General features: G+C 56.4%; 17 protein-coding genes and 4 non-coding genes across 21 annotated transcripts; 11 read left to right on the top strand and 10 right to left on the bottom strand.

The window, feature by feature from the left end:
* Window positions 1-32: 32 nt before the first annotated feature.
* On the bottom strand, window positions 33-1,652 carry MRET_4374 (periodic tryptophan protein 1; the record flags this gene model as incomplete). The annotated part of the gene is made up of 1 exon (XM_027631001.1): window positions 33-1,652. The coding sequence occupies one exon, from the start codon at window positions 1,650-1,652 to the stop codon at window positions 33-35; it is 1,620 nt and encodes a 539-aa protein (XP_027486758.1).
* Window positions 1,653-1,737: 85 nt separating this feature from the next.
* MRET_4375 (ribosome production factor 2) lies at window positions 1,738-2,850 on the top strand (the record flags this gene model as incomplete). Its single annotated transcript, XM_027631002.1, has 1 exon — window positions 1,738-2,850. The coding sequence occupies one exon, from the start codon at window positions 1,738-1,740 to the stop codon at window positions 2,848-2,850; it is 1,113 nt and encodes a 370-aa protein (XP_027486809.1).
* Window positions 2,851-2,971: 121 nt separating this feature from the next.
* MRET_t0071 lies at window positions 2,972-3,068 on the top strand. The gene has a single exon. It is a non-coding gene; the product is annotated as a tRNA-Val (tRNA).
* Window positions 3,069-3,544: 476 nt separating this feature from the next.
* On the top strand, window positions 3,545-4,088 carry MRET_4376 (membrane-associating domain protein; the record flags this gene model as incomplete). The annotated part of the gene is made up of 2 exons (XM_027631003.1): window positions 3,545-3,754; window positions 3,801-4,088. The coding sequence occupies 2 exons, from the start codon at window positions 3,545-3,547 to the stop codon at window positions 4,086-4,088; spliced, it is 498 nt and encodes a 165-aa protein (XP_027486746.1).
* Window positions 4,089-4,786: 698 nt separating this feature from the next.
* MRET_4377 (ribonucleoside-diphosphate reductase subunit M1) lies at window positions 4,787-7,427 on the top strand (the record flags this gene model as incomplete). Its single annotated transcript, XM_027631004.1, has 2 exons — window positions 4,787-4,808; window positions 4,837-7,427. 2 exons carry the CDS (start codon window positions 4,787-4,789, stop codon window positions 7,425-7,427), a joined length of 2,613 nt encoding a protein of 870 aa, XP_027486739.1.
* Window positions 7,428-7,508: 81 nt separating this feature from the next.
* On the top strand, window positions 7,509-9,353 carry MRET_4378 (uncharacterized protein; the record flags this gene model as incomplete). The annotated part of the gene is made up of 1 exon (XM_027631005.1): window positions 7,509-9,353. The coding sequence occupies one exon, from the start codon at window positions 7,509-7,511 to the stop codon at window positions 9,351-9,353; it is 1,845 nt and encodes a 614-aa protein (XP_027486805.1).
* Window positions 9,354-9,394: 41 nt separating this feature from the next.
* Window positions 9,395-10,186, top strand: MRET_4379 (uncharacterized protein; the record flags this gene model as incomplete). Its single annotated transcript, XM_027631006.1, has 1 exon — window positions 9,395-10,186. One exon carries the CDS (start codon window positions 9,395-9,397, stop codon window positions 10,184-10,186), a length of 792 nt encoding a protein of 263 aa, XP_027486720.1.
* MRET_4380 (DUF833 domain protein) lies at window positions 10,187-11,083 on the bottom strand (the record flags this gene model as incomplete). Its single annotated transcript, XM_027631007.1, has 1 exon — window positions 10,187-11,083. One exon carries the CDS (start codon window positions 11,081-11,083, stop codon window positions 10,187-10,189), a length of 897 nt encoding a protein of 298 aa, XP_027486808.1.
* Window positions 11,084-11,122: 39 nt separating this feature from the next.
* MRET_t0072 lies at window positions 11,123-11,229 on the bottom strand. Its single transcript has one exon. It is a non-coding gene; the product is annotated as a tRNA-Phe (tRNA).
* An 80-nt stretch (window positions 11,230-11,309) lies between these two features.
* On the bottom strand, window positions 11,310-11,416 carry MRET_t0073. Its single transcript has one exon. It is a non-coding gene; the product is annotated as a tRNA-Phe (tRNA).
* A 210-nt stretch (window positions 11,417-11,626) lies between these two features.
* Window positions 11,627-11,912, top strand: MRET_4381 (DNA-directed RNA polymerase III subunit RPC11; the record flags this gene model as incomplete). Its single annotated transcript, XM_027631008.1, has 3 exons — window positions 11,627-11,726; window positions 11,754-11,825; window positions 11,854-11,912. 3 exons carry the CDS (start codon window positions 11,627-11,629, stop codon window positions 11,910-11,912), a joined length of 231 nt encoding a protein of 76 aa, XP_027486750.1.
* Window positions 11,913-12,056: 144 nt separating this feature from the next.
* On the top strand, window positions 12,057-14,072 carry MRET_4382 (uncharacterized protein; the record flags this gene model as incomplete). The annotated part of the gene is made up of 2 exons (XM_027631009.1): window positions 12,057-12,179; window positions 12,207-14,072. The coding sequence occupies 2 exons, from the start codon at window positions 12,057-12,059 to the stop codon at window positions 14,070-14,072; spliced, it is 1,989 nt and encodes a 662-aa protein (XP_027486795.1).
* Window positions 14,073-14,130: 58 nt separating this feature from the next.
* MRET_4383 (structure-specific recognition protein 1) lies at window positions 14,131-15,855 on the top strand (the record flags this gene model as incomplete). The annotated part of the gene is made up of 1 exon (XM_027631010.1): window positions 14,131-15,855. One exon carries the CDS (start codon window positions 14,131-14,133, stop codon window positions 15,853-15,855), a length of 1,725 nt encoding a protein of 574 aa, XP_027486796.1.
* A 30-nt stretch (window positions 15,856-15,885) lies between these two features.
* On the top strand, window positions 15,886-16,730 carry MRET_4384 (nicotinamide/nicotinate riboside kinase; the record flags this gene model as incomplete). Its single annotated transcript, XM_027631011.1, has 3 exons — window positions 15,886-15,914; window positions 15,941-16,130; window positions 16,155-16,730. 3 exons carry the CDS (start codon window positions 15,886-15,888, stop codon window positions 16,728-16,730), a joined length of 795 nt encoding a protein of 264 aa, XP_027486786.1.
* Window positions 16,731-16,773: 43 nt separating this feature from the next.
* MRET_t0074 lies at window positions 16,774-16,873 on the bottom strand. Its single transcript has one exon. It is a non-coding gene; the product is annotated as a tRNA-Arg (tRNA).
* A 196-nt stretch (window positions 16,874-17,069) lies between these two features.
* Window positions 17,070-17,348, bottom strand: MRET_4385 (mitochondrial 37S ribosomal protein RSM19; the record flags this gene model as incomplete). Its single annotated transcript, XM_027631012.1, has 1 exon — window positions 17,070-17,348. One exon carries the CDS (start codon window positions 17,346-17,348, stop codon window positions 17,070-17,072), a length of 279 nt encoding a protein of 92 aa, XP_027486794.1.
* A 51-nt stretch (window positions 17,349-17,399) lies between these two features.
* MRET_4386 (NAD+ diphosphatase) lies at window positions 17,400-18,441 on the bottom strand (the record flags this gene model as incomplete). Its single annotated transcript, XM_027631013.1, has 4 exons — window positions 17,400-17,487; window positions 17,514-17,714; window positions 17,738-17,833; window positions 17,858-18,441. The coding sequence occupies 4 exons, from the start codon at window positions 18,439-18,441 to the stop codon at window positions 17,400-17,402; spliced, it is 969 nt and encodes a 322-aa protein (XP_027486792.1).
* A 275-nt stretch (window positions 18,442-18,716) lies between these two features.
* On the bottom strand, window positions 18,717-20,606 carry MRET_4387 (pre-rRNA-processing protein IPI1; the record flags this gene model as incomplete). Its single annotated transcript, XM_027631014.1, has 1 exon — window positions 18,717-20,606. The coding sequence occupies one exon, from the start codon at window positions 20,604-20,606 to the stop codon at window positions 18,717-18,719; it is 1,890 nt and encodes a 629-aa protein (XP_027486793.1).
* A 196-nt stretch (window positions 20,607-20,802) lies between these two features.
* On the bottom strand, window positions 20,803-22,440 carry MRET_4388 (MFS family protein; the record flags this gene model as incomplete). Its single annotated transcript, XM_027631015.1, has 1 exon — window positions 20,803-22,440. One exon carries the CDS (start codon window positions 22,438-22,440, stop codon window positions 20,803-20,805), a length of 1,638 nt encoding a protein of 545 aa, XP_027486806.1.
* A 661-nt stretch (window positions 22,441-23,101) lies between these two features.
* On the top strand, window positions 23,102-23,563 carry MRET_4389 (septicolysin; the record flags this gene model as incomplete). Its single annotated transcript, XM_027631016.1, has 1 exon — window positions 23,102-23,563. One exon carries the CDS (start codon window positions 23,102-23,104, stop codon window positions 23,561-23,563), a length of 462 nt encoding a protein of 153 aa, XP_027486807.1.
* Window positions 23,564-24,247: 684 nt separating this feature from the next.
* On the bottom strand, window positions 24,248-25,381 carry MRET_4390 (eukaryotic aspartyl protease; the record flags this gene model as incomplete). Its single annotated transcript, XM_027631017.1, has 1 exon — window positions 24,248-25,381. One exon carries the CDS (start codon window positions 25,379-25,381, stop codon window positions 24,248-24,250), a length of 1,134 nt encoding a protein of 377 aa, XP_027486718.1.
* Between the last annotated feature and the right edge of the window lie 892 nt (window positions 25,382-26,273).

A 26,273-nucleotide genomic window follows, 5' to 3' on the forward strand; every position in this document is an offset into this window, starting at 1 on the left:
ATTGGGCGACCCATGGTCCCTCCACTATACACCTATGCTGCGTCCTCGTCCGACTCGGCATCGTCGTCGACCTGGATGTCAGCCGGTCGTTCCGTGCGCTCGTCCCATGACAGATGGTGCTGTCGCAAGCGATCGCCAAACGTCCGCCGCACACCAGGGTTGGTGAGCGTGTCCCAGATATGCAGCTTGCCGCCCGATCCGGCAGCAGCAATCGTCAATGGATCGTTGGGCGAGAAGCTCGTCGTGAAGAGTTTGCCAATGCCGAGATCGCGGGCGGACACGAGACTGATACTCCGTGGCTTATCGCCATCGCTGTCCACATTCCATACCTTGACTTGGCGGTCCGTGCCGGCTGTGAGTAAGCACCCAGGAATATGTGGACTGATATCGAGGGACGTGCACGCACCGTCATGCGCCACCAGCGTATACAGGGCCGCATCCGTGCCGCTCGGCGTGAGTGCACGCACATCAAATCCTTGCACGATACCTGACTCGAGTGCCACCAGGAACGAGTGCTCCTTCCATCCATTCCACCGGACGGCTTCCACATCCGCACCAATACGCGCCACAACAGCCTGCTCGGCCATGCGCGCATCAAACACGCGGATCGTCTTGTCATAGCTGCCGGACAGGAGCACGGCAGGGTTCTCTGTGCCCGACGAGCCACCAGGCGCACCCACCTGCCAAGCTACGCTCTGGACCTTGTCCGTGTGCGCCGAGAAGCTGCGCAGCGCACTCGACGATGTGCCACTCATCGGCCGCGACAGATCCCACAGCTTGACCGTCGTGTCTGCCGACGCTGATGCCAACAGATTCCGCGCGTGCCGATTCCACGAAAGCGACAACACCGCATCGACGTGGTGCGTCTCGTTCGGCACACGCGCCTTGGGAACGCGCCGCTTCTTTTTGCCCGTGCCAGACGGTGCATCCAGTTGCGAGGTAAGGTCCTTGCGGCCCAGGACGGCATCAGGGAAAATGCCCTCGATCGTATCCATATCCCAAATCTCAATCTCGGGATCCATCGTGCCGACCGCCACAAAGTTGCCCATAGTGCCTGCAACACGACCGCGCGTATCGCCCTCGTATGGCGCCGGCGCATAGTCGAGCCACTCGAGATGCAGGGGGAACGACGGGAGAAGCAAATCGTGATGCACGTACAAATTCTGATCCTCGGACGAGTACACATACGCCTCGATCATCGATACGTCGTCCTCTGTCTTGGCCGTCAAAATCATATTGTCCGTTGGCAGTATTTCGAGCTGCTCACGCTCTTCCTGCTCGTCGGCCGGGTCGTCCTTGAGCGTCATGTATGGGTCGTCATTGTCATCGCGGAAAAACTGCGCGCCACGAATACCACTTAGCGCGCCCATCGCCATGGTCTGACTCGGTTCCTCATCATACGTGTCCAAACGATAGCGCGTAAGGTCGTGGGCATCCGTTTCATCCTCCTCCATCGCCTCCTCGTCCTCATCCACATCTTCCCAGCCATCACCACCAGCCTCCGCCTGGGCCTGTGCCAGCTGCCGCTCAGCCTCGCCCAGCTCCGTGCCGGTAAGCGCACTTATGCGCTCCATCTCGGCCTCATCGAGCTTCTGCTTCGTCGGGTGCCGCGCAGCTACGCCACGAGCAATCCAAACCCCTGACGAAATCATGGCACGAGAACAAGGTGTGGAGTCAGCCTTTTTTTTTTCTTCCGGCCGATGTCGCCCCGTTTTTTTCTTTCCAGTGGTTCACGATATGCTGCGTGTAGCCAAGCCCAAGAATGCGCGATCGAAGCGTGCCCTCGAGAAGCGCGAGTCCAAAGAGAAGGAAAATGCCAAGACGGCCATCTTTGTGAGAGGCACTAGGACTTCTGAAAAGGTGAATGTGGCCATGACGGAGCTGGCCGCTCTCAAGAAGCCCGATGCCGTGGCGTTCAACAAGCGCAACGATGTGCTGCCTTTTGAAGATGCTACGAGCCTCGAGTTCTGGGGACAGAAGAATGACGCGAGTCTGCTCGTAGTCGGAAGCAGCCAAAAGAAGCGTCCTGACAACCTATGCTGGGTTCGTCTCTTTGACGGCCAAGTACTTGATATGCTAGAGATGGGCGTCTTGGAGGCAACGAGTATGAACGCCTTCAAGACCAACAAGCCTGGTATCGGTATGCGCCCCCTCTTTCATTTCTCGGGCCCTGAGTTTGAGTCCGATCCGGAAACGGATCGTCTTGGCGCCGCTGGCGCTGATCCCGAGGCCAAAGGTGCGTTTCTGCACCTCAAGTCTCTGCTCCTCGACTTTTACCGCGGCGAGGAACTGGACCCAAATCACATCGCGCTGGGCGGTCTCGAGCATGTAATCTCTGTGAGCGTCGCGCCGTCCAGAAAAGCAGCGCCTAGTGAGACGGACCTGTCCAGTCTGTACCGAGCCGCAGGCGTCTCGTCTCAGGCCTCTGGCGTCTCGTCCGTACACCGCTGCGAGCCATGCAGAATCCATTTTCGCGTATACACGATTAGGATGATTGCGTCTGGCACTAGGACACCCCGCATCGAGCTAGATCTATGCGGGCCATCGTTCGACTTCGAGCTCCGGCGCAGGTTGCCTGCCAGTATCGACCGCATGACGCAGGCGCTCAAGCGACCCAAGACGGCCGAGCAAAAGAGCAGCCAAGGCAAGGGCAAGCGCAAGAATATCGATACAGACGAGATGGGCGATATGGTCGGCCGTGTGCACCTTGGCCGCCAGGATCTGTCACAATTGCAGGTGAAGAAGATGAAAGGCCTGCGAGGTAAACCACAGTTCGACGAAGAGGATGAAATGCATCCTGCCTTTGACAACGATGAGGAGGAGGAGGAAGAAGAAGAGGACGACGAATAGGTACACGTAGACGTCAACCGTATACCCTATCAAGACCAAGCGCCTGAAAAGCGCGGACAAAAAAGGCCTGTGACGCCTCATCTCTAAGTATGCCTATCTCGTCTCGAAACGGCCAGTTGCATGACCTTGTAACTCAGTTGGTTAGAGTATCACGTTAACACAAGCGTGACTCACGGCGATTACCGTGAAAGTCCCCGGTTCGAGTCCGGGCAAGGTCATAATTTTCTATTTTTTAACGTCTCGATGCGGCCCTAGAAGGGCATTCTTGAATCGTTCGTACTACGTATGGGCGTCCTGTTGGGTTCTGCGGGAGCGATCTGGCGTGCATGGCGCAGCTGCCCCGATGCTCTTTCTTTGCGTCACTTTTTTGAATAGACGTGCCATGAAGATTACTCAGCACATATGGTAGGTAATGTAGCGCGTCTGTTGTACATGCAATGCCCGATATGCAGAATTTGTTACGTCCGATACACTGGGCAGGCATGTGAATTTCCCGAAATCCCAATGCAGTTCGCGACGGACTAGCTTCTAACAATGTAGGGCAGCCAGTGGCGAATGCGCATGTACGTTCCGAAAACGGATCGGGCGGTTGCATGTTTTGGACTTCCCATCCCTCCGCTTTGAGGCCGCCATTTGTTTATAGGCTTTCTCCTTCATCTCCTTCAACACGTACCGTTGACCCACCTATACCATCATGGACATGAGCTCGACGATCCGTCGCGGCCACCCCGCCGCTTTTGCTGTCTTCATTGTTCTGTCGCTCATCGTGGCTATTATCGCCTCGGCTGTCGTGGCAGACCTGAACAAGCACGACGACACTGGCTACGATTCTAACCTGGTGCGCGACACCACTCGTTTCATGGTCTTCACCGGCTGGTGGAGTTTCCTCGTTGGAGTTCTCTTCGTACGTTTACCTCTGCGAGTCATGGCAAGCATACTAACCTGTACAGCTGGTTCTTTTCTTGACGGGCACGGGCGGTGTCGTCTCGTCGATTGCTGTTCACGGTCTCGTTCTTTTCGTCACATGGGTGTTCTGGCTTTGCGGTTCTGCGGCCCTGTCGAACGGTGTGGGCAACATGTCTTGCAACTCGGAGGCCCCTCGTGACTGTGATGCGGTCAAGGCTATTCTTGCGTTCGGCTGGATTGGCTGGATTGAGCTCACTTTCCTTCTCTGTGTTATCTGCTACCTCGCATTCAAGGCCTTCCGTGGTGGCCGCGGTGTGCAGCAGGGCTTCTAATGGCTCTCTGTCTACAAGATTCCACTACTCGTTGCTGTCGCACATAACCTGGGTTTTGTGCCGCACCTAATGAGATGCCATGCTAATTGTCGTTGATCTCGCCCATCTACCCCCTTCCGTTTTTGTTGAAAGGCTGTGTATGCTTACATCTCTTTGTGACCGCTCCAAACGTTTCTTTTTCATACCCTAGGGCGTATGTTTTTATTTTTTGCAATGGGGAGTTTTTTTTTGGTTACAATGCGATTGTAGCTTACACAATTCTATCTATAGCGATGGATACAGATGTACGCAGCTGATCTATTGTCACAGTTAGGTAGCATCACAGTCCTTCTTTTCCCTCTAGCTGTCCACCTTTCTTTGGGTGCGGATCATATGTTCTATGCGCGGTCGCCCAAATTCTTTGTCCTAACTGAATGCGTTGCCCGCCCGCCTTACCTGCAAATCACGTGGCGGTCGAGGCTTCTCGGTGAGTCACGAGACTCATGATCCGGCCGAAAGCCTACATACTACGCGCCGGTCACGCGTGTTCCCGAGCCGTCGCATCAAGCGGCGCGACGCGGTACGCGTTCATTGATCGCATTTTACGCGCCCGTGACACGCCCAGCCACGCATTGCTGTGTTGGCCGTTCCAACACTTTTTAAACCGCCACACATTCTTTTCCTTCGTCCCCCTTGTCCCCTAGGTCTTGTGCCGTACCATGATTTACGTGTACAAGCGAGGTATGTACATGATCCCTCACCACCGCAGACGGACGCAAAGAAGAAGTTCGCTTCGACAAGGTCACCGCCCGTGTGGCAAAGCTATGCTATGGCCTTGACATGAACTACATTGATCCCATCGAAATCACTCGCAAGGTAATTGACGGTATCTACGAAGGAGTTACCACGGTCGAGCTGGACAACCTAGCTGCTGAGACGGCTGCCTACAAGACCACGACACATCCCGACTACGCCGTGCTGGCTGCGCGTATCGCCATCAGCAACCTGCACAAGGAGACGAAGAAGGGCTTTAGCCAGGTCATTCAGGATCTGCACGACTATGTGAACCCGAAGACGGGCAAGCACAGCTCTATGATTTCTGAAGAGACGTTCCACACCGTAATGAAGCACCGCGACGTGCTCGACTCTGCTATTATTTACGACCGCGACTTTCACTACAACTTTTTCGGATTCAAGACCCTGGAGCGTTCATACCTGCTGCGCATCAATGGCAAGGTGGCTGAGCGGCCTCAGCACATGCTTATGCGTGTGGCTGTAGGTATTCACGGCGAAGACATTGAGAGCGCGATTGAGACCTACAACTACATGTCTGAAAAGGCTTTTACGCACGCATCGCCCACGCTGTTCAACGCTGGTACGCCGAATCCGCAAATGTCGTCGTGCTTCCTCGTGAGCATGAAGGACGACTCGATCGAGGGTATCTACGACACACTCAAGACCTGTGCTATGATCTCAAAGACGGCCGGCGGCATTGGTCTGAACATTCATAATATCCGTGCTACAGGCTCGTATATTGCCGGCACGAACGGTGTCAGTAACGGTATTGTGCCCATGCTTCGCGTATTCAACAACACGGCACGCTACGTCGACCAAGGTGGCAACAAGCGCCCCGGCGCATTTGCCATCTACCTGGAGCCATGGCACTCGGATGTGTTTGAGTTTGTTGACCTGCGCAAGAACCACGGCAAAGACGAGGTGCGTGCTCGTGACCTGTTTTTGGCCTTGTGGGTCCCCGACTTGTTTATGAAGCGTGTTGAGAAGAACGAAGACTGGTCGCTTATGTGTCCCGCCGAAGCACCTGGCCTTTCTGACTGCTATGGCGAAGAGTTTGAGCAGCTGTACGAAAAGTACGAGCGCGAGGGACGTGCTAAGCGCACGGTCAAGGCCCAGAAGCTGTGGTACTCGATCCTGGAAGCGCAGATCGAGACGGGCAACCCCTTCATGCTGTACAAAGACTCGGCCAACCGTAAGAGCAACCAGAAGAACCTCGGCACGATCAAGAGCTCGAACCTGTGTACAGAGATTATGGAATACAGCTCGCCGGAGGAGACGGCCGTATGCAACTTGGCCTCCATTGCTCTGCCGACGTTTATCGAGGGCACGGGTCCGGATAAGGTGTACAACTTCCAGCGCCTGCATGACGTGTCCAAGGTGGTGTGCAAGAACCTGAACCGCATTATCGATATCAACTATTACCCCGTCCCCAGCGCGCGCCGCTCCAACATGCGCAACCGTCCTATTGGTATTGGTGTGCAGGGCCTAGCCGATGCCTTTATGATCATGGGCTACCCCTTTGACAGCCAAGAGGCTCGCCGCCTGAATGTGCAGATCTTTGAGACGATTTACCACGCCGCGCTTGAGCGCTCGTGCGAGCTCGCTGAGCAGTACGGCACGTACGAGACATACGAGGGCAGCCCGGCCTCGCAGGGCATTTTGCAGTATGACATGTGGAACCGCACGCCCTCTGATCTGTGGGACTGGACGGCCCTCAAGGCCAAGATTGCCAAGCATGGCCTGCGGAATTCGCTGCTGCTTGCGCCGATGCCGACCGCCTCGACAAGTCAGATCCTTGGCTTTAACGAGTGCTTTGAGCCGTACACGAGCAACATTTACATGCGCCGTGTGCTCGCCGGTGAGTTCCAGGTCGTGAACCCGTGGCTGTTGCGTGAATTGGTCGAGCTGGGCCTGTGGAACGAGTCGATGAAACAGAAGATTATTGCGCACGGCGGCTCGATTCAGAATGTGCCCGGTATCCCAGACAACATCAAGGCGCTGTACAAGACTGTATGGGAAATCAGCCAAAAGGTGATTCTCGACATGGCTGCCGACCGCGGTGCGTTTGTGTGCCAGAGCCAGAGTTTGAATGTGCACCTGAGCGCCCCATCGTTCGGTCAGCTCACGTCGATGCACTTTTACGGCTGGAAGAAGGGTCTCAAGACCGGCTCGTACTACCTTCGCACACGTCCCGCCGCCAGTGCGATCCAGTTTACGGTCAGCAACGAGGAGATTGCCGCGGCCAAGGCGACCAAGAAGGCCGTCAGTGCCCAAAAGGCTGCGGCTCACACGGCTGCCTCCTCTGCCCCACAGCCGCCTGCTCAGACGAGCGCACCTGCGACGGACGACCGCAAGTACGAATCGGTCGTGCAGGGCGTTGGCCGGTTGGGTGTGGACGGCACTGTGACGCAAGATGGCCCAGGCAGCGATCGCCCGGAAAACCCTGCTGACGACGAGGGCTTCAAGGCTGCACAGGAGCGCCAACGCCGTCGTCAGGAAGAGGCGGATGCGCGTCTGGCATGCTCGCTCGAGAACAAAGACGCCTGTCTCATGTGCTCGGGATAAGTAGAGAGGCAGGTAGTGTGCCACGTGGTATAATGCTTGGCGCGGAACACGGCGGTGGCGAGTCGTTTTGCTCCTCGTCTTATGGCACCGCCTAGGCTTGAGCTCCGGCCTCTGGCGAATCAGACATTTGTGCAGGGCTATCCCGGCATCCCCGCGTCGGATTCGCGTCCTGATGCGCACTTGACAGGCACGATTGCTGTGCATGTGCCCTCGTCGCGGGGTGTTGAGGCTGCCTGGCTCCGTGTGGAAATGTGCAAGGTCGAGACGCTGCCGCGGGGACAGTCGTGGCGTGAGTTGATCGGTGAGGGTCCGATGGATGTGTGGAAGGCTGAGACGGCGTGGCAGACGCTCACGTCGCAGTCGTTTCCATTCCGTGTGAGTGTCCCGGAGAAGCTCCCGCCATCGCTGCGCCTGAATAAGACGAGCGGCATCAAGTACCAGCTGATAGCGTCGCTGAAGGTGCGCCTCAAGAAAGGGTTCATGCGCAAGGACACGTACGAGACGGTCGTGCAGGACACGCAAGACTTTGTGCTCGAGAAGCACGAGTTGCACTCGACGTGGCCGATCTACAATGTGCCGGAGGAGTACGAGACACAGGAGGGCCCCTTTACGGCCAAGCTCATGCGGAACAAGTGGGCGTACAGTGTAGGCGACCAGATGGACCTGCGCATTATCGTCGCGAGCAAGGCGATGAAGACGACGAAGCTCAAGTCCATCTCGGTCGGCATCCGCCAGAACGTGAGCTTCTTCCCCGAGACCGGTATGCAGGCCCAGCCGATCCAGCAAAAGTCTATCATGCTCGACTACAAGACCAAGCGAATCAACAAAAAGGTCCAGCATGGCGAGTACTTTATGCAGGACCTGAATCTGATCGTGCCGAGGAAGAATGCGATCATGTCCATCCACACAGCCAAGCACATGGAGATTTCGCACTCGCTACGCGTGGACATCAAGATCGGCAAAGCGGTCATGACCTTTGACCGGCTCAATGTGCTCCTCTCGGGCTTCTTGTCCACAGCGAGCTCCTCGATGATCGCTCGGATCGGTGATGTCCCCTCGTTGGGCATCACACAGGACAGCAATCCACACGCGGCGCGCGAGCAGCCCAGTGTGTTTGTCGCCGACAACGATCCGTACCTCTCGTCCACGACAACGTCGCCCATGGCGCCTGGTCGCGCCTCGCTGGGTGCTCGCCCTGATTCCGTGTTCGCAGGCGACTTGCCCCCCGTGGAGACGGGCGACTTTGCCGCGCTGGGCACGGCGACGCCCACGCGTCCCGCAGAAACGGCCTCGCCCATGCCGCCGAGCGCAGCATGGCAGTCGCCGCACCTGTCCATGCGTCCCGGCGACATTCTCGGCCAGCACGGCTCGTCGTACGTGGCGAATGCGTCGCCGTCCGCTGAGCCGAAGCAGCGCCCCGTCTCGGTCATGATGACGCCACCGCGGCCGCAGGCGCCTTCGGTCCGGCACTCGACGCACGCCTTTTCTACCGCCGAGCAGGAAAAGGTGCGCCTGTTTGAGCGCGCCCGAGCCGAGGCCGAGCAGTACCAGTCGGACATGGGTGAGAGCGTCTCGTTCCCACGGGAGCAGGCGCCCGAGCCGGCGCCTCCGGCGCCTCTGCGCGTTGATCCGGGCGCTGCGCCTACGAACCCGTCCGAGACACCCTCGTCGTCGCCGTTCCTGACCCAGTCCGAGGCGCGTGCTGTGGACGAAAAAGCCCGCCTCCAGAGCCACTATGCCCAGCTGGATGCGCAGCCGACCGAGTCGGCCCAGCCGCCCATCACGAGTACCCCGAGCCAGCCCGCTCCCCCTGCTTTGAACGTCGATGAACCCACGCCCGCCCCCTCCTACTTTGCGCCTCCGCGCGCCGAGAACGAATCCCTGGCGACGGCTCCGCCACGTCCCCCGAAAGTGCCCCTGACGTAATATAGCGCGCCTGTTGTCTCCACATGTAGGTTTGTGTCCCCATGCGGTGGTGGATCGGTGTGTGCCTCGCTGCCTGGGCGAGTGCGGCGCATGTGCCGCACGTTGAGACGGACGCGATTGTGCATGTAGCGCAGCACGAACCATGGCGCATTCAGGCCCCCAGTCACGACGTGGACGGCCACGTCGAGCTGTGTACGGATCAGCAGCCACACACCCAGCGGCACCGCGGCTGGATCGATCCTGCCGAGCATGGCGGCAGTATGCTCGATGTGGTCGGCAACGGATTCCGTGAGCCTATCAATGTGATCATTTCGGGTGCCTCGGACCGCCGTGTGCTGAGCGACCAGGGCCTCCTTGACTATGCACGCTCGCTTGGGTTCTCGTTCGAGTGCCTACACATCCACCTAGGTGGCCTGCAGTATGCGAATCTCGGCGACGGTCAGGGACACGTGCCACAGCTGTTTGAGTATCGCAGTATCGCCTCGCCAAGATCGCCCGGTGCATGGATCGGTGCGTGCTGGGAAAGCTTGGCGGGCGGCAACCACTTCCGTGTGTGGCGCCAGAATGGCACGCTGGCCGATACAGGCGCCTGGTTCCTCGCCGTGTCGAAAGAAGAAGACGTCGCGCGGCACCACACCATCTCACCGAATGGCTACGACATCGGCCGCAACTTACTCGTCGAGAAGGCGGCCCAAGGCAGCTCATTTCGCGGCACGTCGTGGACCGCCCACGTCGAGTGGAAAGAGGGCCTGTTGCATCCCGGCAGGCAGGGTATCAATCACAACATATCGATTGATGGCCGCGTCGCCATCCTCACCGTGCACCAGCTTTGATCATTCGGCCAATTCCCATTCATAATATCGCTCGTGCTTCGCTCGCTCTGCTGGATCCGTGTAACAAATCCGCCTAGGCTCGTCGTTGTGTAGTGTGTAACAGTCTCGCTCGACAAACACCGCTCGGTACGGCGCAGCGCGCGATACCAGGATCATGGTCGACGTGCGCGTGCCGTACCATCCCGTCGTGGCCTCTCGCACCTCTTGAGCCGAGGCCAGTCGCGTGCCGTCCGCACTGCTGGGCATGCGCATAGGCGGTACATGGATCAGACGCGGCAGATCCTCCTGCGTTGCGCTCGATGCCGACGTGCTCTGCAGCACTTCAAACAACCTCTCGATCAGCTCAGCCTCGTCATGCCGTTCACGAGCCAACACGTCCTCTACGAGAGCCTCGCCCCATCGGACTTTGGGCCATGGGTCGTTGGGGGAGCTGTTGCTGAGGCCACGCACCTTCGGTTCGTGCCACGAGCGGATAGGCGCATCACTCGGTCGGTTCGTCAGATAGCTCATATACACGTGTCCATCCTTGATGCGACCTAGCAATAAATTAAACGCGCCGTATGCATGCCGGGACGCATACATATGATCCAGCGTATTCGGCGACTCATGGCCTTGAAGCCACTGCTTCACAAGCTCGCCACGAGATTGCAGCGGACGTCCATCTGCTGTTGTCCGTACCTGCGGAAATTCGTAGACATTCGTCAGGGCCGAGATGGCGCCCGACGACGACATGCCGACCCAAGTGCCCCCTGCCACTTCGTCGATGCCACATAAGATTCGGTGGCCATGAGTGCGCCATGCAGCGGGCTCCGCAGGTCGCTGCAAAAACTCATCACGATTCGCTAGCAAAATCAAACTGTAGTCTGGAACATGCGTCGTCCAAAACACGACACACATGCTCAACTCGTAGGATGCCAGGGACGTGCGCGAAAAAAATTGCTCCCAACCTGGTTCGAACAGGTGGCCTCAAGAAGGACTTGTTCATCCACTTATGAAGCGGCAGGTGCTTCAGTCTTGCGCTCTTCCAGCTGAGCTATGAGAGCCCGTGTTTGGTAATCATTGGAAATGACCCTACATGATTCCAACTCCACAGCGAAAAGTCCCAGCTGCGAGCCAAAAAAAGATGCTCCCAACCTGGTTCGAACAGGTGGCCTCAAGAAGGACTTGTTCATCCACTTATGAAGCGGCAGGTGCTTCAGTCTTGCGCTCTTCCAGCTGAGCTATGAGAGCGTCTTCTGGATACGCAGTTCATTTTTACCTCTTGAGCGAAACGCCAGCCTGGATTTTTTTCTCGCACGCGACGTTCCCTCGGTGGGCCTAGGTTTCCTTCCATCCAGCATGTTGTTCTGCCCCAACTGTGCGAATGTGGTGACTGTGCTTCCATCATCCAGTACAGGTGAGAACAAATGGACCTGCCCTACGTGTCCTTATGAATTTCCTATGCAGCTCCCAGTGTCATCGCGTATGTACCTGCAGCGCAAGCAGGTCGACGACGTTATGGGCGGCGAAGATAGTTGGAAAAATGTGGACAGCACAGAAGGTACGTTGGCTGCCTCACTTACCCCAGTTACGTGCCCCAAGTGTGACAATGACCGTGCCTACTTCATGCAGCTGCAGATTCGATCTGCTGATGAGCCAAGTACGTGTATGCCCCTTACCACATCCAGTGACCACCTTTTACAAATGCACGCGCACCGAATGTGGCCACCAGTGGCGCGAAAATTGAGGCGGGCTCGCATCGCTATCGATACCCTGATCATAGATACCCCCTGCCTAGCATACAAAATGGGATTTATGGACCCCATCCAGGGCGCCACCCACGTCTCTCCACAACGCCACCGATTGGCATGCGACCGGCGTGTTGAGCGACATGTCTTCTGCAGAAGATGCAGCCCATATGCCGTCAGCTAGCGTGACAAAGGCATTGCAGACCATTACAGAGAGTCCCTTACAGTTCTTTTTTTCGCGGTACGCGTTCGTGCTCATGATGATGGTATGTATGTGGCAACTCATGTAGCAGGTGGTGGTTATGAACCGAATTCAGCATATCTGTGCTCCTACAGGTCGTCCTGCCCATCTGACACTGATAAAAAGGCTGATTTTACGTCTACCTGCGATTTTCATGCTTCTTCGCCCTCTCGTACAGCTGTACGTGGCCATGTGTCGTGATACGCGTACGCCGTCGGCGCAAGTGTGGCTGTCGTACGCGCGGATGATCGTGCCATCATCATGGCTTGACCTTGAGACAGACTACGCCTCGTTATTCTGGTCTACGTTTATCGGTGCGTGTTTTACGCAGTGCTCTTCCATCGCCGCTCGCAGCTTGGAGCATATTCCCTCGATGGACGATCCATCGACGTTCAATCTTGTAAGCTTTGGGTTCTTGTTGTACATCCACTCGACAAGCCGCGCGTTTTTACCAGATGCCCACGTATACCTGATTGTGATTTCCCGCGTGATTGAGCTGCTGGGTCTCCAGTGCTTGCGCATCTGGCGCCGCCCGCCCGTGTCTCGGCTCGTCTTTTCCTCTGCGCTGGGTCTTTTGATGACGCTACATTATGTGTACACGACTCTGTACACGGAAGAGTACCCCATCATACACAGCACCTCTCGGTTCATGGAGGCGCTGACGGGTGGCATTATCGTGCTGACCGTGTTTCTTCACGCCTTCACCATGCTCATGACGGATGGCCGTATCTCATTCCAACGGCTCATCTTCACAGGCGTGAACATGCCGCGGTCTACGGACGACTATACGATTGCCGTACTCAAGCTTGGTACAGCGTGTCTCCATGCGACGCGCTTTTCAGGCCTGGCTCTGGAGCTCAAGAGCTTGGATATGCCGCTGCATACCTATGTCGAAATGGATGCCGACGGGCGCGTCGTTTTGCAGCATGGTATGGCCGATTTAGAGCGAATCGAGTCTGAAGGCATCAATGGCCTCGCGACGGAAGTCCGTGACGTGCGTGTTGTGTTGCGGGAGCGGCCACCCGAGATTGGCTCACCGGTCCGTGGTGGCGACAAGCTGCAGCATGCGTGGGCGTTTATGACGGCGCTGTATAATGTCGTGCTGCACATGATACAAGCTGTCCTGTCACGTCTCAAGCCGTACGTTCCACCGCTGCCTCTAGTCCTTGTCCAGCTGCCGCGCTATGTGCGCCTCTTTTGGCACGGCACCAATGGCGAGGCACGTCGAGAAGAGCGGATTCAGGCACGGCGTCGGCAAGAAGCTGAGCAGATCGCCATGCGTGAGCGTCTCATGTCTTTACGAGAGCGCTACACACTCCGACGTCCGGCGGATCTTCATGCGCCATCCGTGTGGTCGGCTGCTGACGACCTGGATCCTGTCGAGCTCATATCGATGGCGCAGGTCGAGGGTGACCGCTCGATGTTCCAGGACATGCTGCTGAAGCACATGATGCGCCCGGATCATGCCCCGCCTCTCACACGCAGCGAGTATCGCCGACTGATGCAGGCGCAGGCGCCCGACAAAACGCGTGCTATGGCTCTTTCGACCTGCAGCCAAAGCACGCGACACAATGCATGGGCCTCGGCGGCCGCGCTCTTGTCCACGTCTGATATGGCAAATATGCAGCGCGCTTCGGATGCTCATACACAGCGCGCGATCTTGCACATTCTGCAGGAGCGGCGTACGCACCAGACACCGTCCGAGCAGGCTCAGCTGTGTGTCGTGTGCTGCTGCGAGCCACGGACGATCATTCACTGGCCATGCCGGTGCCTCGCTCTGTGTGATGCGTGCCGAGACATTCTCGCGAATCAGCAGCGCACCGTCGTCGTGCGAGGATCTGACGGCGTGCTCCCTGTACAGCTCTGCCCCACCTGCCGCACGCCTGTCATGGCCTTTTCCCGGATCTATGTGCCATAGCTGACTAAACATAGAACGCGCGTTGCGAGCCCGACACGACAGCGGTGGGTGGTTGACGATGGCCACGACCCAGTTTGACAACGTGTACCATGGCAGCGGCAAGCTGCTGGGTATGATCCGGTTCTCTGATGCCGGGTTAGGATGGAAGCCATTGGATGAGGGCGCGACTGTGACCATTCCCGCTGAGCAGATGACGGCCTTTGCGTGGCTTCGCGTGGCGCGCCAATTTCAGCTCAAGATCCGGCTCAAAGGCACGTCGGACCAGGAAGAGGGCGAGCATGTCGCGACGTTTGAAAACTTTCAGCGCGATGACCATGCCAAGCTCGAGCAGGTACTGCGCGAGTGCTATGACAAGCCGCTCGAGACGATTGAGGTATCGACGCGCGGTTGGAATTGGGGCGCCGCTGATGTCGATGAACACGATATCCGGTTCTTTGTGAAGAATAAGCTGGCATTTTCGTTGCCGCTTGCGAATATTGCGAACAGCAACATTGCCGGCCGTACGGAAGTCAGCATGGAGTTTATCAACCCCAAGGACCAGCAGCCTGAGCAAAACACCGGTGCTGCGTCGAGTGCCGATGCCCTGCCCTTCCAGGGATCGAAGAAGAACCGGCCTGATCAGCTCGTTGAGATGCGCCTCTACATTCCCGGACAAGTAGAGCGTGACGAGGCGGAGGACGAGGAGGACGAGAAGGACGTCAAGGAGGAAGACCAGGAACTTGAAGAAGAAGAAGAAGGCGAGGAAGAAGACGGCGAAGAGGAGAGTGCTGCGCTGGCCTTCCACAATACCATCAAAGCCAAGGCCGATATCGGACAGGTGGCCGGCGATGGCATTCTCGTGCTCAAAGAAGTTTTGGTTCTTACGCCGCGTGGCCGCTACGATATCGACATGTTCCCTTCCTTTTTGCGCCTGCGCGGCAAGACGTACGACTACAAGATTCTTTACAGTTCCATCACGCAGCTATTCCTCCTGCCCAAGCCAGACGAAGTGCATGTCCTGTTTATTGTGGCGCTGGATCCGCCGATTCGACAAGGCCAGACGCGGTACCCGTTCCTTGTGCTACAGTTCCCACGCGAAGAGGAAATGGACGCCGAGCTCAATCTCGACGAAGAGACGATCCAGACCAAGTACGAGGGCAAGCTCAAGAAGCGGTACGAGGAGCCAACCTTCCGCATCGTCACGAATCTTTTCCGCGTATTCTCCCAGCAAAAAGTACACGTGCCTACAGGCTTTACCAACAGCACGGGTCAGGAATGCGTGCGTTGCAATGTCAAGGCGAACGATGGTGTGCTATACCCACTCAACCGCGGGCTTATCTGGGTATCCAAGCAGCCTGTCCTCATTTCGTACAATGACGTGCACCAATTCGTGTTCAGTCGCGTAGGCGGCGCTGTGGCGTCGGCCAAGACGTTTGATATGCGCGTGGAATTGTCGCACGGCGTCGATCATACGTTCCAGTCCATCAGCCGAGAAGAACTCGATAACCTCAACCACTTTTTCGCGGAACGCAAACTGCGTGTCAAGAACGAGCTCACCGAGGAGGCGATGGGCATCAAAGCATCCGTGGACGAGCTACTGGGTGACGATGATGACGAAGATGAGTCCGGCAAGCGCCGTCGCGATGACGACGACGACGATGACGAAGAAGAAGACGAAGACTTTGAGGCCGAGTCAGATGACGACGACGGTGGCAGTCCATCCGAAGGCTCGAGTGACGACGAAGACGACGACGCCGTGCCGGACGAAGACGACCCACCCAAGTCGAAAAAGCCCCGGACATAGTGGAGGTAGGTGTCTTGCTCCTTTCCGCCCATGACGGAGGTAGTGGTCATTGGTATAGGGTATGTGTCGCCCACTCATGTGTCAGGGGACCTACGTGTTCCGGCAAGTCGACGCTCGCGAGCGATCTGCAGGCGATTCTGACGCCGCGCGCCGGTGAAGCATCGTCCATCGTGTCTGTGGACGTCCTGCATCAGGACGACTTTTGTCCTCCCAGCGAGCAGATTCCATGGAACCAGGCGTGGCAGGTCCAAGATTGGGACACGCCACATGGATCAGTACGTATGAATGACTTACCTTAGTCGGATTACGCCCGTCTTGCTCGTGTGATCCAATATTTCCGAGCGCACCAAAAACTACCGGACGATTTCCAGAGCTTTGAGTTCCGACGAAGCAATTATACCTGTTCGCTTAGCCCTGAGGAACTTGCCGTCCAGCGCAGGCGATTTCATACACAGGCCTCGCATGACGGACGGCCGGCACCTCGTATCGCTATCCTACTAGTCGAAGGCTTCTTGCTCTATTACAGCGCGGTTGTTCGCACGCTGCTGGATATCCGCTTGTTCATTCGCATTCCTCGAAACACGATGCACAAGCGACGCAAAGAGCGTGCCAACTATATTTTGGACAATGGCGAGGTTTGGCAAGATCCACCGTTCTACTTTGACCAGATCGTGTGGCCTGCGTATCTTGAGGCCCATGCAGGCATGTTTGAATGCGGCGATCCGGAGCATGGGAAGGCCATCGCGCCACAAAATGACGAGGCGCCGGATGGCGGAGCTCTCCAACACTTGATCGTGCTGGAAGGCGAGTCATGCACCAAACCCCAATTGGCCTTGGCAGCCTGCAATGTCATCCGCCCATCATTGATTCGGTAGGCGCCGCGTGGGACGCTCGTGTAGGCGAAAAAAATAATTAGCCGAGACCCGACCGGGGGTCGAACCCGGGACCTGCGCCAGCCAGCTTATGGAGTACCAGGACTCACCGGAAAGCGCCACTCGTTCCACTGAGCTATCGGGCCGAAGCACTCCACTTCTATGGGGACTATACACACTTGAGCTAACGCTTTGATTCGCCATGTCGGTCTCAGCCGCTGCGTTTGGACTCGCGCATCCGGGAGGGAATAGCTCCTGTACATCATATACGCAGGGGGCAAGGAGAAGGCGCCATGTCGTTCACGCCGCAGAAGGCCATGGCACATGTGGTATCGTTGCCGCTTACTTGTTCTTGGTAAGACGGTAGCTGAAGCGCTTGCGTGTGGGTGCGAATTCGCCGAGCTTGTGCCCGACCATTTCTTCCGTGATGGTCACAGGAAGATGAAACTTGCCATTATGCACCAAGAATTTGAGTCCCACAAAGTTGGGCAGAATGGTGCAGCTCCGCGCATTCGTGCGAATAGGCGCGTTGTTCTTCAGAGCCTGCTGTAAGTTGGGGAAGGGCACGAAAAAGGGGCCCTTCCACGCAGAGCGCGAGCTTCGCACCGCCGAGCCAAACATGGCGAGGAAGAGGGCAGAAGAAGGCGAAGGAGGGGGATTGGTCGGCGCCAATTACAAACGACTATGCACCTCCACGTGATGAGAAGACTGAGCCCACCGCGACAAGAGTTCGTGCGCCAGGGCTTCGGGGCCAGGTACGCTGAGGGTGAGTGCGTTGCTACGTACGTGACTGGGTGGCCATGCCGTACGACGCCATGGCTTTGTTGGTCGTTTTGTGAGCAGAGCATGCTTTTGACTTGCTCTTTCGTGGCGAAAAAGGCTTCTTCCAATTCGTTGTCGAGGTCGAGCCGGACCTGCGCATCGGGTGTCTTGACAAAAGCCAAGAGCCCCAGCATGAGCTGGGCGGGAAAGGGCCATGGTTGCGAGCTGGGTCAGCCGATGGTACGTACCACTGATACGAAACGTGGCCGACGTCGAGGCCTGTCTCTTCCATGGCCTCACGGCGTGTCGCCTCCTCGATAGATTCCCCCTGTTCCACAAAACCGCTGTGGTAAGAAGAGTATACGTACGCAATACACGAATACAATCCCTTAGGCCAGCCTCGCTTCCGTGCTAGCAGGATCTTGTCGTCACAGACAACGCCCACGAGCACGACGGGATCGGTGCGCGGATGAGTATAGTTTTGCAGGGAGCTCCATGCCTCGCACTCTTGAGGCGGTGCGCGACCGCCGATCTCCAGCATGGAGCATGGATATGCGTGCTTGGCCAGCGCCGTGCCACATACGCGCTTGTGGCCGGAGAGGGCCGAGTACTGCTTGCTGCCACAAGAAGGACAGTGCCGCGTACGCTCGTTCCAGTCGATCAGGGAGCGTGCCATGCTCACGAGAGCCGTGTCTTGGGGCGCCAAAGAGCCTAGTGCCTTGCGCATATCCAGGACGTCGCACGCCTCCGTCCACGCATGACGGTGCTGCGACCGTGCGGTGAGGGAGAGCACAAAGTAGGGCATGCCTGTAGGAACATGCAGGCCAGGCTCGGCAGGCAAGCTAGGCCCGTCTTCGCGCATCTCGATACCAAGAAAGGCCAAGGACAAGAGGGGCGAGATCAGGCCCTGTGTACTGCCAAGCCATGCTTTTTGAGGACTGCCTTCGCGCATGCGCAGGTTGTACGGCTCGGGGCCGAATACGCCATACTCGGGTCGATCGACGCAGGCGAGGACGGTGGACCGCACGTCAGACCACGAGGCGAAGTAGACCTGCTTTCGGCGCGCCGGGGACTTGTGCACGAGTGGATGTCCACGGTCGAGGAGAAGAATGCGCGCGGCGTCGCTCGTGAGCGCGGCGTTCAGGAAGGCATTCGAGCCACGCAGCCAGGACACGCGATCGAATCGGAGGCCGGCGCAGGTGGCCGTGGATGACGTCATAAGGCACACTATGGGGACGATACAAGCTTAGTCAGGGCCTGGGCCAAGTGCTGCGTGGCCACCGGCCATTTATGGTACGGCCCAGGGATCGGGCCCCGTTGGGGATGCTCGACGTGAAAGAGCGGTGTGAGGCGGGGAGCCAGCTCGTTCAGGACGTGGGCGTGATCAAAGAACGGGTGGCGTGGCATGAGGGCGATCCAGCGCAGAAACGTGAGGACGTCCTCGACGAGACGCTGGGCGTCACGCGCCTCGGCGGGTGAGGCCTTGGACGAGACGGCCCACGTTGCGGCCTGCCAGAGCACACGGGGGAGCGACAGGATCCAGGTGTTCCACAGTGGGGTATACAGTGCATCGATGTTCGCTTGCAGGGATTTGTACGTCGGCAGCATAGCGAGTCGCGCAAGGAAGCGGAATGCCGCGGCTTGGAGCGTTCGATCACGCAGGGTATCGAAATGGGTCAGCAGAGCTGCCATGACGTCCGTGTGGCCGTCCATCGGTGAGGATACGACGAGCCAGAACGTCGGGAGCAGGGCCTCGTACAGGGCAGGCGACAGAGAAGGCTCTGACAGGAGGTCGAGGAGGAAGGGGACAGACGACAAGTGGTGTGCCTTTTGTGTGGCGACCGTGTAGAGTGCCACGAGCTCACAGTAGATGACATGGAGATGTAGCATCTCGCTTTTCTCGGCAAAGTAGGGCGCCAGATGCGTCAGAAGCTGGCTCAGTTGGGGCAACGACGGCACGGCGACGCGCGTCGTGCCTTGCGCGGCACCAGCGGCCAGATGCGACGTGATGGTCCTGCGCCACAGAAGCAGGTATACTTGCAGGATATGCTGAGCCAGCTCGGCGTGCGCGTCTGATCGATGGCCATCGGGGGACATGACGCTGGGCAGGGCATCGAGTAGCGTCGACAGCAGAGACGGGTGCAAGATGCGTACGAGGCGTTCATGCGCACTCACAGGCGCCTCTTGACTCGTGGCACCATGTACGAGAGCTTCGTGGATCTCGTAGGACGATGCGCTGGGCATGGCTGCCACGGTCCACAGCGCACATGCCTTGCTGGGCTGAAACAGGCCCTCAAAGTGCTCGAGATCGCTGGGCGACGCAAACGCCGACTGGAAGCACCACATGCCGTGTTCCTCTTGGTCCGTCACGGACAAAAACTGACCGAGCGCACGCAGAATACGCAGTCGCTGCGACGTGCCCAACTCGACCGACGCCGTCGACGCCGTCGACAGACCCAGGCGTTGGCGGTGTGCATCGGCCGCGACGCCCAGCATCGCAAAAAACGCCTGCAGTAAGCGCTGACCGTGCCTATCAGATCCGCTGTGGGCGTCCAAAGCACTTTCCCAGTCCTCGGTGGCAAGAGCAGGCACCTTGTCGAGCAGCAGGGACAGGACGCGCAAGGCATCGATTCGCACGGCCATGGAAATGTGCGACATGGCAGACGTCGTAAGCAGCAGCATGGAGGGCGCAAATGGGGCGAACGCCTCGTCGTCAAGCCTGTCAAGCAGGACGCCAAAGTACGTCGCCACCGCACCTCGAACATGCACGTCGTCATCGCCCAGGAGTGGCAAGGCGGCATTGATCAGGGCTGCGCAGTGCAGTTCGAGAAAGCCCGCATACGTTTTCACGAGCTCGAGCATGCCCATGACGGCGTCTTTTCGCACGCCGGGCGAAGGATGATGCGTGTGTTGCACGAGATCATTGAGCGTCTGCCGACGACGCGTCGTCACCTGGTGTGACCGATCGAGCAGGATCGACTGCTGCGGCATCGCAATGGCCTTGGCGCGGAACGACGTGTCCGTGGCATTGCTCGCCGCCTGCTTGCCCTTGCCGAGCTTTTGCTTGGTCTTGGTGAAATCGACCGCGGGCTTCGTCGCTTTGCGCTTGGTGCCCATGGTGGAAAAAAAAAGGGGGCCCAAGCTGGGAGTGAGGTACGCGCCTCCATACACGAGTTGCATGCGCCTCGCATTGGCACTGCGACGCCACCGCCCGCCATGGTAAGTAGGGGCTGCCCTGTGGGTCGAGAGCTATACACCTTATAATGTCACATTATCACCTGGGGCCTCTGGCGTGCGCGACGCTGGGAGGGTATCAGGCCGTGCCAGGTTTTTCGTCGGGATTCGTGATCCAGAAGTGGATAAATACACCGTAGGCCGCCGCCACAATCAGCACAGACGTGACGCAGCCCAGCACCGTCCAGAAAGCATGTGGCCGGCACAGTGAGCCGTAGCTCTGCTCGCCGAGCTCGGCTTCTTTTTTGACGCGCTGCTTCTCTGTCATACGCATGACACCGCCAAAGTAGCGCCGGTCCAGGGCGTGGTAGAGGCCGCCGTACAGGGCCTCGAGTCCCTTGAAGGTCAGCACCAGGTACAGCATGTAGTCGTACTTTTCGCGCATGGGCTTGCCGTGCCTCACGGCTCGGTCTTGGAGCGAGCCACCTGCGACTTGCATGATGGTCTCGCCAGAGGCATTGAACGCCTTGAGAATGCCGTGCGCTGTGCCCATGAGCGTTTGCCGACGCACAAGCAACGGTACGGTTGTGAGAAATGGCACGCTGTTCAGTGTGTACCCAAATGCATCGAAGAGCATCGGTACGACAGGATGCACCTGGGAAAAGCCCATCAATGACATGGCTATGATGTAGAAACAGGCACACACCGAAATGGCAGCACTTCGGTAGCCCAGCTTGTCGAAACCGAGGCCCACGATGGGCGTGAGCACAATGGGTATGGCATAGTGCATGGAGTACTTGTACGCCGCCGACTTGAGCGACGCCACATTGTCCTCGCCGCGGGTCACGACCATCATATCGACCGTGTTCGACTCGTACGAGGCAACAGCACCGGTTTGGAGAAGCTGTACAAGAACGAGGATCCAAAACGCGGCGGGCACCTGAACGACGTGGTCCCAAAACTGGCCCAGGAATGCGGTGACGTGCTGCCAGGGCGACATGCAGCGTCGGTGAAGCATGGACTGGGCTATTTTCCGGGGCGCAGGCAGCGTACGTTCATGCAAAACGTATACCAGACACAGCGCCCATGCAAAGATGCTGAAGATGAATCCGAGCCAGAGGCCCCAGTACCACTTGCCCGTCGCTTCCATCAGCGGAGCTGGTATCAGCGCGCCCATAAGACCAAACACGCGCCCGATAGCGACGTCGAATCCCGTCACGAGGCCCAGCAAGCCTGGTCCATCCACCGTCGAGCCACGGAACCAGTGTGCATAAATCTTGAGTTGACACATGTGAATCGTAACATTGCCGATCCCCATGAGAATCTCGCCGCCGTTGATCATGTTGAATTCGCCCCGCGATGCACCGAGGGATAGCACAAGATTGCCTACCGCGATGCATGTCGAGCAAAATAACGCAATGTAGCTGGGGCCATATACGTCGACCAACACGCCCGAAAAAAACGGTAGCACCGTATTAATGAGATTGGAGGCAGATGTCATGACACCATACTTGGCATTATCAATGAGATGCCCCCGGTAATACGTGTTTTTGAGGATCACCGGCTTGAGCACAGGCAGCGCCGCCAGTGTGTAATTGGCGCCAAACGTCAGGAACAGGGTGGTGAGGACCACTGTGAGCTTCTCCTTCCATGTGGCGCCCACCGCGCCAATCATGACATTCTGGTCGTCCTCTTTTTTGCCATCTATCGATGCTGTTTCGCTGTGCTTGGTAGTGCTTTTTGCATCCTCGTCGATCGACGTATGCGATGATGGCATGAAGAGAAGGTTGGGGCTGACCGCGCCTCGCCGTGCAAGGGGACTTTCTCTGGACAACTTGCGCTTGTTCCTCATGGCGAACTCGATGCTCATGTTTACCGACGTTCTAGTATGTGCCTACGGGCTGGGAACTTCTATGGCATGTTTAGCAGGTCGCTAAAGGCTTGCTTCTCACTTGTCCTATACGGGGCCAGGGTAATGTCGAAAAAAGGGCCGCATTTGATCTCCACAACCCAGCTCAGGAACGTACACGCGTCAGCTCTGGCGCGAGAGCTCCACAAGCGCCGTGCAGATGACCTGTCATTATGGACACGAGGCATACCCCGTGCTCCATGCATGAACTTCTGTAGGTGCGCCTCATGGGAAAGGGGCCGAGCAGGCCAACATGGGCACCATTAGAGGAAGCGGAGCGAGTCTTAGAACAAACCTAAAAGACAGCCATGTACAAAGGAACATTCACAGCCACCCACATATACACGGGGACCCACGACTCACAAGATGCAGGGACTTAATGGATGACTCGGTGCATGATTCGTCATTGGACGGCATACGCGGGTATTTACCAACTCCGTCGAGATTCGTTTTGAAAAAGGCTAGTGAGTCACATGATACGACTAGGGACAAATAATATATAAGTGGGTGCCGAGGGGCCTAGCCCTGCATGTTACTAGCAGAGGCCTTGGCAGAGAGAGCCGAGGCACAGCGGCAATATGAACAGGTGATGCAGCGATTACTGCGAGTTGTACGAGTACAAGAGGGAGATGCCCCCGTAGAGGATCCTGAAGAACTGCTCGCGAGTGCCAACGGGATTTTGGACCGTATGGAATGGCTGATCCGGTGTATTAACCGGACGAACATGATGACCTTGATGGATGAGAAGCATACGCTGACAGATGCGATAGCATTTCGAGATATGGCTCTAAAGCGACGGAAGCTGTATTCGGATGTGGCAGCCAAGGCCAGTACGGGTCAAGATCGGTACTCACGGAGTGAAATTAAGTATGTGAACGTGATGGACGTACGGGAGATGCAAAAGAAAGTGGACAAGCTAGCAGCAGAGTACCGTCACCTGGACACACGCATACAAAAAATGAACTGGGAGGTGGCGTTAATCGAGAGGTGAGGAGCAAACAGCGAACAGAGGGTGGTAATCGAGTGGTTGGCTAGCGTGCACAATCTGAGATAACACATCCAAGTGTCTCAGCATGCAGGTTCGACCCAAGGGGCAAGGTCCAGAGTTCGATTCTCTTTCACAGAGCAGCCCAGACAGCGCACAGGTGCACAGGGAACAGACTACAGAGCACTACCACGTGCAGGAGCAGCCACTCGATGAGGGAGGGACAGGGGCCAAGCCTCTCTGTCGCTGTATTTTAAGCTGACATAGATGTCCATGTATGATAGCTATCCAACACACGACAGAATAGACGAGCGACTTGGGTCCATGTAAGACCGGTCAGGGTGTATGGAGCTAAAACCGCTTGGCAGGTTCCTAGGACACTGAGTGGAGGTGAAATTAAGGCCTGACCAATTGGTCCACATAGGACGACCGTGTGGGGAAGTGGAGAGGAAAGCACGAAGCCGTGGGGAAGAGCGACCTTGGAACTAGGGTCCTGCACGGCATTATACAGGGATACTCAAGTATCAAAAATTCCATAAACGACTAATCCCATTTACAATCAACAAAAAAAACTATAGAAGCCTCGGTACAAAGGGGTATAAAAGGGCCATATAACAGAGACGTGTGCAACTTCGAAGCGCAGGCACAAAAATTGCGAGACGAACCACCGGAAGAGATGCATCCAAGAAGCTACTTGTACTTGGCAAAGCCCATACGGCCAACGTCATAGTTGAGAATAACAGAAGCAATTTCAAAAAAGGGTGAGCCGAGGATCCAATCCTGCATACCTGGCGTACCAAAAATGGACAATAAGCACTTATCACCATCACGACCGAAGTTCATGGCTGCTTCAGGGAATTTAAAGGTCTGTCCAGCGACCTTGAAGCTTAAGTGAGGAGGGTTCTTGCAACTGTAATAGCCCTGATACGATCCATCATCGGACTGCTCGACAGAAATACCATCGAGCTTATCCAACAGCTCCTTGACTTCTTCGTTCGGGCCGGCAATCACATTGGTACCCGTGTCAGCAATAGCATTGTGAATCTTGTTTCCATTAAGTTCCACACTGATCCTCCAAAACGTCTTATCAGTATTTTTGTCCGTCCAAGTAATGAGACCGCCCAACTCAAAGAGATCGACCTTGCCAACGTTGAGACTGGCTCCACCGTTGGGACGGAGAGTGAATTGATACGTGCTGGATTGAATGAGGTGTTGCTTCTTGGCAGCCCATATAAAAGGCTTTTGGTCCACTTCAAAGCCGCTGTTCTGAGAATGGGCGAAGGAGAGGCCAAAGGTCCCGCCAGTGCTATCACCATCAAAGTCTTCTTTACCGTGACCGATGGGAACATCCCTGGCCTTGACGCCGCCAATGGCGACCTTGTCCGTGTAAAGATCGCCATAGACATGGAGACTTGCGTAAGAAAAATCAAATTTCTTGTTCAACTTCTTGGATGTGAGAGAGAGTTTGGGATGATATGAAGACTTGTCGATGACAAGGTCAGAGGAGCCAGTGTCGAAGACGACTAAAGCCTTTTGCGGGGGGAAACCGACTTGAATTGTGCCGGACCAAGCCTTGTCTCTACGAAGAGACGTCTTACCGATAGCACGCTTCTGCTTATTGACATGATCCATGTTGACGATATTCAGGTGCTCACCAGTCCTGTTGTGATGACGGTTTGAAATAGCAGCGTACTTGTTCAAGATGTACTGCATTTCACCTTTGAAAGAGGTAGCATTGTTTTTCGCATCCCGAGAGAGATCGATGCGAGCAGCGAAAGAGAGAGAGGCTAGAAGGAGAGCAAGCGTTGGAAGGAGAAGAAGCATTGCTGGTAAGGTGATGAAGGTCACAAGCATGAGCCCCTTTTAAGCATATTTCTGAGGGGCGGGACGGCATAATTGAATGAAGAACCGATTGGATATCATCGGGATAGAAGAAAGGAAGAATGCGGCTCATATTACGCCCATGAAGGGATACGGGTCTTTGGCTGGCGCATGTAGTGGAGCCCTAAGAGAAAGGATTATAAGGAATTCGCCGATTGGAGGAAGTAGGGCCAGACGAGAGGATTAATGCGGCCCATTCAACGCCTTATGACGGGCAATAGGGTCTTTCGAGTAGAAATGAACGAATAGAATAAGAGAATGGAAGAAATAAAAGAAGGCGCCAATCACGTGAGGAGAGCGGGCGATTAAGTGAAGGATGGACAAAACTGAGAAGGCGCTAAATTCCGTGTCGTCGAGAAAACGCGGCAAAAAAGAATCAGAACAGCTATAACAGGATTCTTACAGGGACATAAGAAGTAAGCGTTAACAAGAACATGATTTTGGAGAATAGAGGTATAAAATATGGAGCAATAGCTAGAATATTGTGTAGAGACAAGATAATATCACCACAAGGCGGAATAAGAAAAAAATATTAGCTATTCGAGATAGACAGCAGACGCACTGGATGAAAAGAGCATTTTATAACTTAGAGGAAGGATTCATGTGAGTGATAGTGTGAGTGTGAGTGATAGTGTGAGTGATAGTGTGAGTGATAGTGTGAGTGATAGTGTGAGTGATAGTGTGAGTGATAGTGTGAGTGATAGTGATAGTGTTAGTGATAGTGTGAGTGATAGTGTTAGTGATAGTGTTAGTGTTAGTGTTAGTGTTAGTGTTAGTGTTAGTGTTAGTGTTAGTGTTAGTGTTAGTGTTAGTGTTAGTGTTAGTGTTAGTGTTA

This window comes from Malassezia restricta, chromosome IX (genome assembly GCF_003290485.1).
Source record: "Malassezia restricta chromosome IX, complete sequence".
Taxonomy (NCBI): domain Eukaryota; kingdom Fungi; phylum Basidiomycota; class Malasseziomycetes; order Malasseziales; family Malasseziaceae; genus Malassezia; species Malassezia restricta.